Below are 12,774 nucleotides of genomic sequence, written 5' to 3'. Positions count from 1 at the left end.
TCTTAGTTGCAGATATAACAGTACATTATCTGATAAAATCAAAATCCAACAGCTTTGCTTGTGCCACCTAGAATGATGGCATACCCCCTTGAGTCACTTATTTGGAAAAGACGAGCACTCTTAATGTAATTTTGCATGCAATCTTTTACTATTACCTTGGGTAAAAGGGGAAAATTACTGAGCTTATAGTATCTATGCTAAGCTGTACTATTTCCTTGCCAGAATTCCAATGCTGCACTACATACCCCTTTACCCTATGACAGAAGTCTAATAATAGTAGGTGTGCTCCCGTATTTAATAGTTACGTTTCTTTTTCAAAGAGCCACATAAAAAAATTAACACACTAATATTTTCTCTAACATAAGCTAGACCTCATAGAACATTTACTTTAAATAGCTGTTAATAGCATCTAAGGTTCTGTAGTAGGGGATCTCTGTTATAGTCATAATCTAGTGAATAGTCCCGCCCATATGCGTGGACCCCGGAGCAATAAAAAATAATCTCTAAAGGTGACCAATCATGCAGACCTGCATACACCTTTAAGAGAGAATTTAATTTAAAGACAGATAATGCAGCCTATACCCACAGGCTACACTGTCCAGTACTTCAACTAGAATTCCACCAACATCCACAAACAGCACTGCCTGTCTAGCTTTTCTCCACATAGGAAAAAACCCTGCCTCTACCAGCAAAAGCCTCTGGAATGATAGAGAGGAAGGAGTGGACAGACAAGCCCCATAGGCTGCCATTATGTGGCTTAGAACAGGATACTGTGCCTTTAAGAAAACTTTCCAGATTTCCAGAACTTTCCCCAGTATCCCAGAATGCCCAGCAGGTCCCATTTACTTTCAGTTCTTTTTTCCGGCTCCTGCTAGCAGGACCCTGGAGCATTGAGCTCTCCCCTTTTCAAGGGTTTATTGTAGTTTTTGTCAATTTTTGTCACTTTTTCAAGTGCTTTGTGGCTGGTACTGTCAACATGCCTGGCTTGTTCGACAAGTGCCCGGAATGTGGTAGAAAAAAGGCTAAAACTGATCCACACGAGGTGTGTATAGGTTGCCATCCCCAGTCCCACGTGCCTGAAAACTGTGATATCTGCCACTCGTTCTCAGCCAGGACCCTGAGGGACAGAATGAAAATCAGGCTTCAAGTTCTGGAGGAGAGAAGGCTGAAGGCACCAGGTGGGTCTGGAGGGGCTGATTTGGCCCATACTGAGGCCTCTGGGGGGCTCCCCAGGGGCAGGAAGACCAGTAAGCGTTCCCACTCCCCGCCGACGTCGAGGGCGTCGACGGCGGCGTCGAGGAGGATGACTACCATCTGTTCGCCGTCTCCCCAGGGCTCTAGGGAGAAGCGGCGTCGACGGTCGGCGTCGAGGGACCTGAATAGGCCGCCGTCGACTACATCGGCATCTTCGGCGACGACGCCGTCTACGGCGCCGTCCAGCAGTCGGCGTCGAGATCGGACCCGGCGTCGGCGCTCGCCGTCGAGGGGAGATCGCCGTTCGCCGTCGGTGAAGAGGAGACGGTCGACGTCGAAGAGGAGATCGACGTCGAGGCGCTCGAGGTCAAGAAGATCGCCGTCGAGGCACAGATCGCCGTCGAGGCACAGATCGCCGTCGAGACGAAGATCGCCGTCGAGACGAAGATCGCCGTCGAGGCGAAGATCGCCGTCGAGGCGAAGGTCGCCGTCGAGGCGAAGGTCGCCGTCGAGGCGCAGGTCGACGTCGAGGCGAAGATCGACGTCGAGGAAGAGGGAGTCATCGGGATCGGTGTACTCTGTGGTGTATACGCCTCCTCGGATGCCTACGTCACCGCCTCCTCTCCCACCACCTCCGCCTCCACCACCACCGCCAACACCACCGCCGCCACCACCACCACCTCCACCGCCACCACCGCCTCCACAGCCGTGGCCACTGCCTCCGCCGCCCCCACCTCGGTCGTTACCACGCACTCCATTGGGGCTGCCAGCGGTTCCCCCGCAGTCGGTTTCCCTTCCGAGGTACCCGACTCCGCCGCAGGGGACTCCGAAGCCACGACGCCCGCGGTCGCCGGGACCGGCTAGACCGGCGGGCAGACCAAAGCCGAAGAGGTCGCGCTCCCGCTCTCTCAGGAGGAGAAGATCACGGAGCCATGGACGGTCATCGTCGGACTCAGGACGACGCCGTAGGAGGCACAGGTCCAGGTCGCACACACGATCCTCGACCAGAGATTTTTCCCCGACGCTGTCGGACTCGCCGGGGACTAGGGTGTCTCCGGTGGACGATTTGGTCTCTTTCCAAGAGGTGCTGTTGAGAGGGGCAGCAAAGTTGGGTATCACGGTGACGGTTCCAACACCCACGACGTCCGTGATATTCGAGACACTTCATAAGAAACATCTGTCTCGCCCTCTACTGCCCCTGGTACCAGGACTGGTGGAACCCGCGTTGGAGCTGTTCCTCACGCCCGCGGTGACGAAGGCCGCCCCCTCCAAGCTCATGAAAAAGTATAGGGCCCCGGAGTCGGACCCTACCTTTTTGAGGGTGGACCCGAAGCCGGATTCGGTCATCGTGACGGCGGTGAGGAAACAACATGCGACCGCCCCTTCATCGACGGTCCCGCCTGACAAAGAAAGCAGCTGGCTGGATTCTGCGGGCAGGAAGGTGTGTGGGACCGCCGCCACCACCATGAAGGCGGCGAGTGCAGGGGCTTTGTTGGGCCGTTACGACCGGGCCCTGTGGGAGTCCCTGCAGCAGTATGCGGACCTGCTGCCCCGGGACAGGAAGGAGGACTTCTTGGAAACAGTGCGCGAAGGCATGCTGGTTTCTAATCAGGTGATCGGCGCGGCGGCGGATGTATCCTTGTTGGCCGCCCACGCCTACTGTCATGGCGTCCACCAGAGGCGGCATTCGTGGCTGCGCCTGACGTCCCTCAAACCAGAGGCGCAGCACAGAGTGGCCAACCTGCCCTTCTCGGGGGAAACCCTGTTCGGGAAACATGCGGATGATGAGATGCCCCGCATGAAGGCGGAGGCGGAAACCCTGACGGCCGTCGGGTTGGAGAAGGCCGAGAAGAAGAAGCGCCCGTTCCAGAGGCGGTTCGGGTCTTCGGGCAGAGGGCGTGGGCAGGGTTCGGGACAGCAGCAGCACCAACAGCAGCAGTTCCGGAAGCCCTTCCAGAAGCGCCAGAGGGGTAGAGGAGGCCAGCAGGCTACTACCACTACCAAGGGCCCGGCCGGGTCTCGGGTCTCGGCCCTGAGCGGCTACTTCCCCCTCAACCGTTACCCACTCCAGTGGGGGGAAGCATTCAACTTTGTCCGGCAGAGTTGAGAAAAATTACTCAGGACAAGTGGGTGCTGAATATTGTTTGCAATGGATACAGTCTTCGGTTTATCAGCCCGCCTCCAGCGATTCCGCCGGTCAGCTCTCGGTTCCAGCTGAGAGAGCTCCAGGCGGAGGCAGACATCTTGTTGAGAAAAAAGGTGGTAGAAGAGGTACCTCTGTCTCAAAGGGGAAGAGGTCTGTACTCTCGGTTCTTCCTCGTTCGCAAGAAGGACAAGAACGAGTTCAGGCCCATTCTGGATTTGCGACAGGCAAACAAATGGATTCGCAGAGAGAAGTTTCGCATGCTATTGTTGCACCAGATTTACCCTCAGCTGCAACGGGGAGACTGGCTCTGTGCCATAGATCTACAGGATGCGTACTTCCATGTGCCCATAGCACTGAAGCACAGGAAGTTCCTGATATTCCAAGTCGGCGCCAATCACTATCAATACACAGTACTGCCCTTAGGGCTAAAGTCTGCGCCCAGGACCTTCTCGAAGTGCATGGCGGTGGTGGCGGCACATCTGCGAAGGAACAAGGTGTTTGTCTACCCGTATCTGGACGATTGGCTGATCAAGGCTTCATCCTTCTCGGAAGCGAAAGATCACTTCCGATGGACGTGCGCTCTCTTGCACAAGCTGGGGTTACACGTCAACATGTCCAAGTCGGTCCCGACTCCGGTCCAGTGCATACAGTACCTGGGAGCCTCCATCGATACGTGGTCAGCAAGCGTGTCTCCTTCGGAGGAGAGACGGTTATCGGAAGGCCCAGGACCTCAGGACTGCTCCATCGACGACAGTGAGGAAGGTGTCTTCTCTACTGGGATCGATGGCCTCCTGTATCTTCCTCACGCCTCACGCACGGCTACACATGAGACCACTGCAGGAGTGCTTGGAGGATCAGTGGGATCAGAGGACAGGCTCTTGGGACGACAAGGTACGACTGTCGCTGCATGCTCTTCAGTCTCTGAAGTGGTGGTGTTCGGCGGAAAACCTCCTCAAGGGGGTTCCCTTCCACAAGGACATGCCCACGACGAGTGTCGTGACGGATGCTTCTCTCCAGGGCTGGGGAGCGCATTCCGGGGACTTGCAGATTCAAGGAAAGTGGTCTCCTTTGGAATCGACGTACCACATCGATTTCCTGGAACTCAGATCTGTCTTCCTGGCACTGAAGGCCTTCCTTCCGTCCTTCCAGACCAACTCGCTGCTGATACAGACGGACAATACAACCACGATGTATTACCTCAACAAGCAGGGGGGGTCGAGATCGCGCACTCTGTCGCAGGAGGCGCAGGCGATCTGGCGCTGGCTGCTGGCCCGAGGACTGACGATTACGGCCACGCATCTGCCAGGGGTGCAGAATGCTCAGGCGGACGCCTTGAGCAGGCTGATTCAGGAAAACCACGAATGGGTCATAAACGACGAAGTACTAGGAGAAGTCTTCGCAAGGTGGGGGACTCCAGACGTAGATCTGTTCGCCACCGCCGAAAACAGCAAATGCCGAGACTTCGCATCCAGGTACTACCAGCGGGGGACGCTGGGGAATGCGCTATGGATCGATTGGTCGAACAGCTTTCTGTACGCTTTTCCACCCATCCCCCTGATTCCGGCAGTGCTCATCAAGCTGTCCCAGTCCAGGGAGCGGATGATCCTGATCGCCCCGGAGTGGCCCAGGCAGTGGTGGTTCACGGACCTACTTCACCGGTCTCTCCTTCCTCACATGCGGTTGCCGTGCAGGCCGGACCTTCTCACGAAGTTCGGGGGGCGGATGGTGCACCCCAACCTCTCGTCTTTGAGTTTGGCGGCATGGCTCCTGAAATAGTGCAATATGGCCATCTGAATCTACCAGACGATTGTATGGACATACTGAAGGAGTCTAAACGACCTTCCACTAGGACATCCTATGCTCACAAGTGGAAGAGGTTCTGTATCTGGTGTAAGTCCAAGAACTTTGATCCGACGACATGTAAGGAAGATGTCATCCTTCCGTATCTTTTACATCTGGCGCAGTCTGGCCTTAATTTCCATTTCATTAAGGTTCATCTGGCTGCTTTGACTGCTTACAGGAAATGCCCTTCACAGACTTCCTTCTTTCAGATCCCTGTGGTCAAGGATTTTTTGGAAGGCTTGAAGAAAGTGTTTCCTCCCGTCAGACTTCCCTCGCCTTCCTGGGACTTGAATGTGGTGCTGTCCAGACTGATGAAGGAGCCTTTTGAACCCATTCACAAGGCTTCATTGCAGCAGCTATCCTGGAAGGCGGCGTTCCTAGTGGCCATTACATCGGCCCGCAGGGTGAGTGAACTTCAGGCATTATGTTGTCAAGAACCTTATACTATATTTCATGCTGCTAAGGTTGTGATGCGTACTCACCCTAAATTTCTTCCTAAGGTTATCTCTGACTTTCGTGTCAACCAGACCATGACTTTACCTACGTTCTTTCAGAATCCCTCTTCGCCAGCGGAAAGGTCTCTCCATTCCCTGGATGTTCGGAGGGTGTTGAAATTTTATCTGGATAAGACCAAGGATATTCGTAGGTCTGACCAATTGTTTGTTAATTATGGATCAGTCAGGACTGGTCTTGCGACCTCTAAGCAGTCCATTTCTCGGTGGATTGTGTCCTGCATACAATTGTGTTATCAAAAGGCTAATAAGACCTTAGGGGGTAAGCCTTAGGCTCATTCCACCAGGGGCAAAGCTGCCACGACGGCTTTGCTGCGTAATGTTCCTATTGCAGAAATCTGCAAGGCGGCCACTTGGAAGTCGGTCCATACCTTTGCTGCGCATTACTGTCTGGACTCGGATGCCAGGGCAGATGCTCAGGTTGGGCAGGCTTCGCTGCGAAATTTGTTCGCACAGTAGTGGTTTTTTGTCTTGTTGTTCTCCACCGCTGTTGTTGTGTGGGGATGGGCTTGCCATTCTATTCACTAGATTATGACTATACACAGAGATCCCCTACTACAGAAGGAGTAGTTTCTTTTCTGTAACTCCAGTTCTGTAGTAGGGGTATCTCTGTTATAGTCATAAGCGCCCGCCCTCCTCCCCGGTGGAGAGATAATTATTCATATGAAGAATGCTACAGGTCTGGCGTGCTACGCCTTCAAAAAGAACTGAAAGTAAATGGGACCTGCTGGGCATTCTGGGATACTGGGGAAAGTTCTGGAAATCTGGAAAGTTTTCTTAAAGGCACAGTATCCTGTTCTAAGCCACATAATGGCAGCCTATGGGGCTTGTCTGTCCACTCCTTCCTCTCTATCATTCCAGAGGCTTTTGCTGGTAGAGGCAGGGTTTTTTCCTATGTGGAGAAAAGCTAGACAGGCAGTGCTGTTTGTGGATGTTGGTGGAATTCTAGTTGAAGTACTGGACAGTGTAGCCTGTGGGTATAGGCTGCATTATCTGTCTTTAAATTAAATTCTCTCTTAAAGGTGTATGCAGGTCTGCATGATTTGTCACCTTTAGAGATTATTTTTTATTGCTCCGGGGTCCATGCACATGGGCGGGACTTTTCACTAGATTATGACTATAACAGAGATACCCCTACTACAGAACTGGAGTTACAGAAAAGAAACTACTCCTTAATATGTATTACACCCATTGTGTCTTATTTTCTCAACTAATGCTCCTTGTGGTCCTCTGTTAGAAGCCAGACACCCAAACTAGCGTTCATAGCACTGTGCATGGAAGCATGCAGTAACTTTGTAAAGAACTTGTAATGTTGCCCTGAAAAAGGCCTTATTTTGAGGTCTCTTCCACAGCTGGAACATGTAGACATCCTACCATCACGAGGATGATGTGTAGAACATTACTACAAAACTGAGTGAACTGTAAATTTCACACCATCATCATTGGTTTTTAAACAACTGTCCACCTATCTTTGCTACCACCTATTCTTCTTCCATTTTGCAGCATTTTTTTAACGTCCCTGCTGTGCATTACTAATATGTTTGCATATTTTAATAAAACATTCAAACACAATTCTAATAAAATATAGCCTTTTCTGTGTGCTTTTTTTATGTACATTTACTCAGTATTTTTGACTACACAAGATAACTGTCTTTCCTTAACTTAATCTGCAGTAATAGAATTATGCTTGCCGGTCTAAACAGAATAAAATGGCCCTTCTGTTCTAAACAAATAGTCCACGAAGGTCTTACAGAGGGTAGGCCATCAGCCTTTCTAGAGTTTAACTAGAGTGCCCTCTTATTAGATTCCATATCTGATCCCTAAGAAGCACAGATACTTTTGTACTTTCAGGGCCCACATTATCATCTTGTATCTAAAGACAAGATAATTCAGTGTTATGATTACCCATACACGGAAACTCATGCACCATTAAAACCTTTTCTTTATCATCCATGGAATTTAGATGAAAATGAACGTATGCATCATTCATGTATTAAGGATTTGCAGTTATCTATGGGTTCTAGGCTATACCTGTATTCATATGGTAAATGCTCTGCCTGTAACACTGGGGTGAAGGATCTGCCTGTATCATCCACGGTGGTGATAGTTTCACCTAGTGTCTAGAGTGGATTGTGCTGGAGGAAGGCGTCGATGTGTCCTGAGCTGCTTTTTTCTGTTCTAGATTGGGATTAGAAAGAGGAGCTTCAGCAAGTGAGGCTCTCAATGTGATCGCCACCCTCCTGCAGAAGTATGGACAAGGGGGAAGTTGTCGCGAGGAGCCCACCCCCTTCATTTACCACAACACCTTCCTCTTGACTGACCGAAGGGAAGCCTGGGTGATGGAGACGATGGGGAAGTACTGGGCAGCAAAGAGGATCCCAGGTAAACACCACCCACCAGGAAAGGGGTCTGTGAGTCACTAGGATGTACACTTTAATGGTCATGCTGTTGTAGCCTCACCTGGAATAAGGCTTCCAACTTGTGTCTACTGTAATATGGTTCCTACCACCATAGGACAGGTGCGGCGTTTCCTGTAGTAAGGCTCCTCACATTGTAGTATTACTGCCATGTTTCCTGTAGTAAGGCTCCTCCCATAATAGAGCTGTGGTGGCATCTCTTTTAATGAGGTTTCCTTCCCCGTGTTACTGTTGTGCCTTTTTGTACTAAGGTTTGCCTGAGGGTGCATTGTTTTCTGTAGTAAAGATTCTCTCCATGGTATCACTGTTTTTATCTCGCCTGTGATAATGTTTCTCTGATGGCTTTTCTGTAGTAAGGTTTCCCTCATTGGCAGCATGTGGTCTCTTCTGTAATTGGGCTGTCCCCCATAGTGGAACTGTTGTGACACTCCTGTTGTAACTTTTCTCTAATGGTGGAAGTGTTGTGGTGTATCCAGGCTTTGGTATCGAGGTTGCCATAGATAGAAGGCTTCTCCTTAGAGTTGTGGTGTTGTGACATAAGGATCTTTCTGTGATAGAATTATTGTGCCTTCTTCTTTAGCTAAGCTCCTCCCATGTTAGCATGGTTCTTATGTTTCCAGTAGTAATCATTTCTTCTATTGTGGTATACTTGATGTCTTCTGTAATGAAGACCGCCCTTTCGTTGGGATTAATTGCTGATCTCTCAACATGTAGTTTGGAGGGGGAGGGAGAAGGCAGTTAGGACTCCTTTCCATCTTGTTTGCTTCTGTGCTTTTGCCTGTGCCTGCACAGGTCTAGATGTAAAGTGTGCAGTGGGATTGGCCAGATAGATGGATGTTGTTCAGTTTCTTTTCTACTTGTTTGGTTATCAATTTTCAGGAGGAGCCACAAACATTTCCAACCAGCTAACAATCCACACCGAGATCACTGCAGCACATGACGAGCTAAAGTCCCATGCCCAGCAGCAGGGCTGGTGGGATGGACAAGGGGTCTTTGACTTCTCAGCAGTGTATTCCTTGGTTTCTCAGCCAGTCCGTATGGAGGCAGCCAAGAAGAGATACCGTGCTGGCAAGGAACTACTCAAGGAGCACGAAGGTAAGCCTGTGTCTTCCACTTCCATCCTAGGACACCCGCTTTCCTGCTCCCTCATCGCAACATAGGTCATGGGGAAAGTGGAGCATTCCATATTAGGGTAAAAACGTTATTTCTTGCATTCTTGTGATCTGATGGAAGTCTTCTCTTCAGTGTGACATGGATAAGCCCAGTAAATGCATACACTTGAGAACTTTGTACCCCTCCTTTTGGGGATTACCCCTCCTCTATAACATGCACCAGCCAAGGGTGTCCTGGACAGTCTACTGGAAATCTCTCAGCATAGGAACAATGCCCTTTCCCTTACTAGTTCTGAATCCCTTACTGAGGTAATTTTAGTTTCCTCTGTTACTGAGATTTTCTGTCGCACATACTTGGGAGTTGGGTCTGTAAATTCCTGACTGATCTCTTGCTTCGCCCCCTCAGGTCACATCACTGTGCAGACGATCATGGATATCCTACGAAACAAGGCCAGTGGAATTTGCATGGATTCTGGAGGGTTCCAGACCACGGGCAGCATGGTGTCCTTGCTCCCCCAGGACCCCGCACTGCCATGCGTGCACTTCTTCACTGCCACACCAGACCCCTCTAGGTGTGAACCAAGCTCTTCCCATTTAATGAGACGTTATTGTACGTGATGCAAAGCCTATTCAGTGAAAGTTCTTGTGCATAAATATTTGTGTTCCATATTTCTGCATGTGAAATATTCTTGTCCATAAAAGTGAGTCTTTTCATTTGTATGGATAAAAGTGCAATGGTCTGTGCCGGTCTGCTTTTCTGCGTCCATTATGTTGCAGCTCAACATATTGTAGTATTCTCAGGTCATGTTAATATGTTCCCTTTCATCCTGTACCTAGCTGCTCAGCCAGTGTTAGTGTTCTGTGTAGAATGTTAGTGTGAGTGGAATGCTTGGGTGCCTGTGTGTGTGTGAGACAGTTGGGACGATGGGCTGAGCAGCTAGGAGGCTGCTCCTGGTGGGGCTTGTTCTAGCTTGCTGTTACTTCTACTTATGGCTTTAATAAACTACATAAAATCATCTCGGCTACGTCTACCTCATCACCTGAACATGTGGGGCCTGCCCACTACATTTTTAGCGACGATCTGGAGCTCATCTCACGCTAAAGGTAGTTGGATACCAACTAAGGATGTGAAGTACAGCAAGACTACGTGTAGGAAAGGACCTACTAAATTTACTAACAAAAAGAAAAAACAAGTATCAAGAAACTCAAGGAAAGGAAACCAGTCAAGCAGGAAACCAGTCAAGCATGCCTCGCAGCCCCACCAGTGTCCAATACACCGGACAGCCCCAGCCCAGGCGTGCTGTGTTTCCATCTCTGTGTCCACAACACTGGTAAATACGATTTCAAGCCTGCTTACACCTTGCAGACGAACCTACGCCACATGAATCGTCAGTGGCTGCTTATGTTTCTGCCTCCAGTGCGGGGTTAAAAGATTCTGTTTGGCGAAAGACACCAAGTTTTTCATTTGTGACTGTGCGCTTTTTCAAGACTTTTATTTCATCTACAAATGTCTACAGTGCCTCTGAAAATATTTATAGTGCCTCTTGAACAAAGGTAACCAGTGGCTTCTTCAGTTTTTTGCCTCCAGTGCTAATTGCAGTCTTTCTAGTGACAGTAAGATTAATTTGTGACTGTTTTAAGATGCTACCATTTGCCTTCCTGAGAGATTGGATGTGTCACATTTTTAACGTTTCTCCTGCCAGCGCTGCACCGGTGTGTGTGCTGATTTAATTTTGAAATACTGGCGCCTAGTGTTTTCGCCAGGTCTCTTTGCCTACTGCAAATGTGAGAACTACATGCTAAAGAAAGAGTATGTTTAAATTTGTTTTTATTGGTGTTTGCTGTTCCTACTACGTGGCAAGTACAAATGACAGTTGCGCTTCGTTTAAAGATTCAAAGTTGCCACGTGCAACTTAACTTGAGCACAATGCCGCGCGGATCAGCTTCAAAGCCATTCATGATGTCTTTGTTCCCTGCTGAACAGAGCCCTTCGTGATGTCCGACTTCAAAGCTGACTTGGGACTTTTTAAAGCAGGAGCGTGCCAGGAGCCACCCGGCATATGTCTCCTGTGCGTGCTGCCATCTTAAGGTTCACTACATTTCCTGCTGCAGACCGCGATGTATTCTCTGGCTTCTTCTGTGTCTTGCCAACCATGATTCTTTATTCTGCCAACCATTATCCTGTCTGTACAATAAAGTTTATATAACGTTGAAGCTTTCCGGCAACCCCGAGGGGCGAGGAACATCTTCTCTTCGTGGCTTTTTGCTTCTTGCTTGTTGGTCTTTGGGGATCAGCTTGTAACCACAGTTACAATCTTAAGCATTGCACTTAGTCGTGGGCCAGCTTTAGTCTTGTTAGTGCTGTTGTTTTTCATGATGTAACTCCTCGTGCAGCGTATTTGCCGCGAGAGATATTTGTGCAGCTCTGACAGAGGAATATCCATTCCTAATGTGTACACACTTCAAAGGATCTTTATTGCCACAACTTATGGCACATTATCGATTTTGAATAACACCAGTGTTGTGACAGTGGAGTTATTTCTGTTGTTATATGGCCTACCTGTCATTAATCCAACCAGTAACTTACACTTCTGTTTGCCTACTTTGACCACGTTTGCTGTGACAGGCACACCATTGTCATTTTTGGTGCATGTCTACTGTATTTAATCCTAAAATGTTTTATTTTACAGGAAAAAGTAATCTATGCATTTACTATGTCTTGCTATTGCTGTATGCCATCTTTGTTAATTTGCTTTTCACACGTGTATTTTTGTTGGCATGGGAGTGGGTACTAGTCCCATCTCTCTTATTTACGCAGTTTCTCGATTTAGATATAGTATCCCTGTCTTGGGATGGGAGTGGGTTCTCAGTCCCATTTCCCCTCGTCACAGATATTTTATCCCTGCCTAGGGATGGGAGTGGGTTTAGTCCCATGTCCCCATGTTTCAGATATTTTATCCCTGTCTAGGGATGGGAGTGGGTTTTAGTCCCATGACCCCACGTTCACAGTTATTTACATTTGGGATGGATTTCAGCCCCATTTCCTTGTTATTAGTCTCCTCACCTTTGTGGTCAACCCTCTTGTTGTGGAGTTATGGGGTGTTTTCACATTTACGCAGCTTATAGGGGATTACTGTCCCACCTATGTCAGTAGTAATGGGTGTTAGTCCTATTTGCATAATTTAAAGGGGGTGTCAGTCCCACCTTTGTTATTTTGGTGTTTAGTGTCAGTCCCTATACTTCCTTTTACATTGTCATGTGTGTGGGTAGTCCTCGTGTGATGCCACACTGTGCTGCATCTGTATTCCCATGCTGCACAAGTCCTTGGGGGTTAGTCCCATGTGATGTAATCTGTACATTTGGGTTTCAGCCCCAAACATAGTTTTTTTTTTTTTCACTTGGGTTTTAGTCCCACAGTGCCCCTCACATGAGGGGTGGTGTATAGTGTTTTTGCCACAGTCTTGTCACGTGAGGAGTACTTCCTTGGGTGTCGTTCCACCCATTGTATTCTAGTCTGGGTTATGTTTCCTCTCTTCTTCTGTCATGTGTGT

General features: G+C 49.1%; 1 protein-coding gene across 1 annotated transcript in view; it reads left to right on the top strand.

The window, feature by feature from the left end:
- SCRN2 (secernin 2) overlaps window positions 1-12,774 on the top strand; it is a 172,681-nt gene that overhangs the window by 92,489 nt on the left and 67,418 nt on the right. The window contains exons 4-6 of the mRNA XM_085649979.1: window positions 7,877-8,076; window positions 8,991-9,206; window positions 9,630-9,795. Coding sequence (XP_085506105.1) covers window positions 7,877-8,076; window positions 8,991-9,206; window positions 9,630-9,795 — 582 coding nt within the window. The remainder of the gene's footprint in view (window positions 1-7,876; window positions 8,077-8,990; window positions 9,207-9,629; window positions 9,796-12,774) is intronic.

The sequence above is a fragment of the Triturus cristatus genome, chromosome 3_2 (genome assembly GCF_964204655.1).
Source record: "Triturus cristatus chromosome 3_2, aTriCri1.1, whole genome shotgun sequence".
In the NCBI taxonomy this organism is placed as follows: domain Eukaryota; kingdom Metazoa; phylum Chordata; class Amphibia; order Caudata; family Salamandridae; genus Triturus; species Triturus cristatus.
Note: the sequence above shows the minus strand (reverse complement) of the source record. Positions and strands in the feature narration are given on the sequence as shown.